General features: G+C 67.4%; 2 protein-coding genes across 2 annotated transcripts in view; one reads left to right on the forward strand and one right to left on the reverse strand.

Annotated features, from left to right (window-relative positions):
- The window catches only part of EMIHUDRAFT_243152 (hypothetical protein), a gene marked incomplete at both ends in the record, with an annotated part of 1,725 nt that extends 1,335 nt beyond the window's left edge, over positions 1-390 (reverse strand). The window contains one exon of the mRNA XM_005771576.1: positions 27-390. Coding sequence (XP_005771633.1) covers positions 27-390 — 364 coding nt within the window. The remainder of the gene's footprint in view (positions 1-26) is intronic.
- A 677-nt stretch (positions 391-1,067) lies between these two features.
- On the forward strand, positions 1,068-2,147 carry EMIHUDRAFT_75510 (hypothetical protein; the record flags this gene model as incomplete). Its single annotated transcript, XM_005771577.1, has 3 exons — positions 1,068-1,453; positions 1,712-1,820; positions 1,980-2,147. Coding segments are annotated over 3 exons (663 nt in total), but the record flags the coding sequence as incomplete, so codon positions are not given.
- Positions 2,148-4,121: the final 1,974 nt, after the last annotated feature.

The raw sequence follows: 4,121 nt of genomic DNA on the forward strand, positions 1-4,121 counted from the left end.
GAAAGCGACAAAAGCGCCCTTCCGACCGTGCTCCCCGCTGCTGCTGAGGGAACAGACGACCTTGACGTCTCCGCAATAGTGCGTGCCGTCCTTGCCAATGTTGTCCGCGTCCACGTCGGGTTGTTTGTTGTAACTCTGACCGAGGTGGGCTTTCGGCTCCATTCGCACAGCGGTGCCCCACGCGGCGCGTAGGGCGAGGATGAGGCGTCGAAGCGTGTACTTGTGTCTGGTGTTGTGGCCCTGCTGCGGTACGTTGACAGCAGCGTCGCCATACTCGTCGTGGGTCTTCCCATTCCGAGTCTTCTTGCCCGCCGCCGCGGCCTGGCAGGCCACGTCGAGGGGGAGACCCAGGCGGCGCTGCACCGAAAGACGCATCGCCCAAGTCTCCATTCGCATGTCATCCCGCATTGGGATGGCGTTGAGGAAGGCGCCGGGTTTTCCGTCGGCAAGGGTTTAGGTTCTAGCGCGTGTGGTATGCCCATCACCGGCGCGAATCGCGGTTGTTTCGCGTTGTTAGCCAGACGAGGTGATGTCGAGCAACAGCCCGCAGTGCACACCCGCGCGCGCGAATGCAGGAGCCTCCCTCTATGCACATCCGGGGGGGCAAAGGGTTGGGTTTGTTGGGGGTATGGCGATGCGTGCACACCGAAAAGATGCTTCCTAAAACTAAAATGTTTGAAGAAACTTCACAAACATGAGCGCCCGCCATATAAAGGCGCCCGTTGACTCCTCGCGCCCGGTGCTCGCCCCCGGCACGAATGCCTCCGTCCGGCGACTCCAGCCCGAGACGCAGCCTCTGGCCGCTGCGCCGAAGGCGGCGCCCGCCGGCGCGCGACGGGCCAGCACCGCAGCGCTTCTTCCTCCCATCGTTGCAGCTGGACGCCGGCCGCGGCGCCCTCGTCGGTCCCAGCCTCGCCGCCCTGTTTGACATCGGCCCCGAGCTGGGTGCGGGGCGCACGGCAGTTGTGAACCTCGCGGTGCGAAAGGCGGGCGGCAAAGCGTGGGGTAGGAGCGCCCTCAAGCGCTTCTCCGTGGCGGACCTGGCGGAGCATGAGGAGGATGCAGAGATGCTCCTCGCCGAGGTGGCCATCCTGTCGGCCGTGCCGCCGCATCCCGGCCTCGTGCGGCTGCTGCAGGTGGCGTGTACGCCGGCAGCGGTGGCGCTCAATCTCGAGTACATTTGCGGCGGAGACCTCTTCGCCTACATTCTGGAGGCTGGTGGGCTGGACGAGGCCGAGGCGCGGCCGCTCTTCGCGCAGATTGTGGCCGCGCTCGAGCACCTCCGCGCGCACGGGATCTGCCACCGTGATGTCAAGCCTGAGAACTGCTGCTTCGCCGACCCGATGCGGCGAGTGATCAAGGTTGTGGACCTTGGCGCCGCCGCATTCATCTCTAGCGCCGGCTTCACCTCTCTCGCCGGAACGCCGCTCTATGCGGCTCCCGAGATCTGTCCGTGGTACTTTGAGACGGTGCGCTCTGCAGACCGCCGCCCGGTCGACCCGCGGCTCTCCGTCTCCGCCCTCTCCTCGCCCAATAGCTCGCCGCCCGACACACCGACGCCACAGCTGAAGCAGCGCAACGACGTCCAGCCGCCCGCTGCCGGCGACGCACCGCGTAGATTCGACGCGCTGGAGAGTCAGACCATACCGGCGCCGATGCCTCCGACGCCCACGCTCGAGGCCGAGTTTGGGCCTGGGAGCGGCGCGGGGAGCGTGAGCGGCTCTCTGCAGCCGTACGGGGCGGAGGTGGACCTGTGGGCGTTGGGAGCCACCCTCTACGTCATGCTCTCCGGCGAGCCGCCCTACGACCAATCGCTCGAGGTGAGACGGGACAGGGCGGAGATGAGGCAGGTTGGGCCCCGACACGTGAGACCGACTCATTCCTCCCTCTCCCCCTCCTTTCCCGTTAGGAGGAGGAGCTCTTGGAGCAGATCTGGGCGACCCCGCCGACAGGCTTGCGAATGAGAGGCGCAAGGAGAGGAAAGGATCTCCCGCGCCTCACCCTACGTCCTGTCCTCATCAGGCGTGCCAATGTCCTCCGCGGCGTGGCGCGGTGTCTCGAACGAGGCCATGCGGCTAATCCTGAGCCTCATGTCACGCCGCCCGGAGAGCCGCCCAGCCTACGCTGCGGTTCGGGCGCATCCGTGGTTCGCTCGCGTTGCTGCTTCAGGCCCCTCGGTCGGCGGCGCAGAAGCGCGCGCGTTGCCCTTTGTCCCTCCTCCGAGGCCGCCGGGTCTAGAGGATGCGACGGCGCCGCGCGGCTCGACGCCGCCGCCGCAGTCCTCGCTTCTGCCCGCCCCGAGCTTGGCACCGCCCTCGCTGTCTATGCCGGCGCTGCCGCTGGCGCCAACTGTCAATGACCCCGAGGTCGAGGAGGGGCTCGCGTTTGTATGCACCACGCTCGACCCGAAGAGAGTACACGATTTGGCGGGCGATTTGCAGCTCCTTCTACTCCCTGAGCCGCACGCCATCGGGAGGGTGCGAGCGGTGACACTGCGCTTCGATGGGAGAGGCGGAGTGACTCCGCTGCCGCACGCCACGCCATCGCCGCTCGCTGTCACCGCCTGCACTCGCCTCGGTCTCCTGCGCTGGGCTACCGCAGAAGGGGCCCTCACTCCGGCGGCCGACCCGGCGTCGGTTCCTTGGCGCCGCGCCTCGTCAGCGCGCTGGCACCGGAGAGGAGGGCGTTTCGAGCGTGGCTAGCAGAGAGACGAGCTGGCGAGAGGGAGTGTGTGGCCCCTGTGGGGCGCAGCCCGAGGCGCGTACCCTCCTTCGCGAAGCTGCGAGGCCGCGCTGCTAATGGTACTCCACGCGACCACTGACCAGAGTTTTCTAAAGATCGCATCGATATCTCTCTCACGCCGCACATGCTCTCTAGAACTCACACGGGAGGATGAAAGAAGGGAGAGGAGGACGAGCGGCCCGCACGCAGCTCGAGCCTCGACGCTCGCAGGCAGCTGGCAGGCTGCGAGCAGACAGCGCCTGCTGGCCATTTCGAGACATTCGCCAAGAACGCTAGCTACATGGGAGGGCTTCGTGAAGGATGGATTGAAAAACATTCGAACAAAGAAGAGGCGACGGGAGGAACCAGCAGAGGATGCAGTGACGTGACACCCCCCCCCCACACACACACGCACACACCGACACACACACACACACACACATAGGCTGCCGACACACTCTCACGCGTCCACGGCGCTCGGACTGGATGGAGCCGGGCGGGACTGGCGAGCGAGCGGGCTGTGTTGCACTTCTCGACCACAGTGGTGTACCTGTGTTAGTGCCAGTGCTACAGCTTGCCTCAGAGGAAGACATGCTCTGCTGTATCATGGGGAACGCGGTGCGCCTGCGGCGGGCCGCACCACCACCCTTGGCAGCACAAAGCTGCGCCAGAGGTCCGCCAGCCCCGGCGCCGCCCCCTCGCCGTCGAAGCGCTCCTCGTCCCAAGCGATCAGGTAGCCCAGCCGCATCACCTCGACCGCCCGCTTGCGAGCCGCCTCCGGGAAGAGCTCGTGCGACTGCGGCGACCACTCCGCCGCCTTGAGGATGAGCCTGCCCACCTCCACCGCCGCGGCCGCTGGCTCCAGGCTGGCCGGCCTGAGGGAGGGCAGAGGCGTGGGGTGTGTCCAAAGAGAGGATCCGGCGAGTGGGGGAGAGGCCATAGCGCGCCTCATAGCGAGGGCCTTGGCCTCGCCCGCCACGCGCACGCCGAAGCGTCCCGTCGAAGCGCTCGCGAAAACGACGACGCCGACCTTGCCATTCATCGACGGCCGCGAGACGAGAGAGTGGATCGCGACGGTGGAGCCGACGGCCGCAGCGGTCGGATCCGACTCGCCCCACGAGCAGAGGACGCGCGCCCGCTCGAGGGCCGACGGCTCGCCGGCCGAAGAGTCCGCGCCGCCGCGCAGCAGCGCCCGCGCCCGGTCGACGGTGAGCGCCTGCGGGAAGAGGGACAGTGAGCGTGAGGATAATGCGCTCACGCTTCTTCAGCCGCTAGTCTCGGGCACGCCTCGAGGTGCTGGAGCGGCGTCCAGCCGCGGCTGGCGACCAGCCAAGCGGCGAGGTCGGCGTGGCCGCTGCGGCTTGCGGCCTCCTCGGACGTGCCGAGGAGCGTGCGGCGCG

This window comes from Emiliania huxleyi (assembly GCF_000372725.1).
Source record: "Emiliania huxleyi CCMP1516 unplaced genomic scaffold EMIHUscaffold_379, whole genome shotgun sequence".
Lineage (NCBI taxonomy): Eukaryota > Haptophyta > Isochrysidales > Noelaerhabdaceae > Emiliania > Emiliania huxleyi.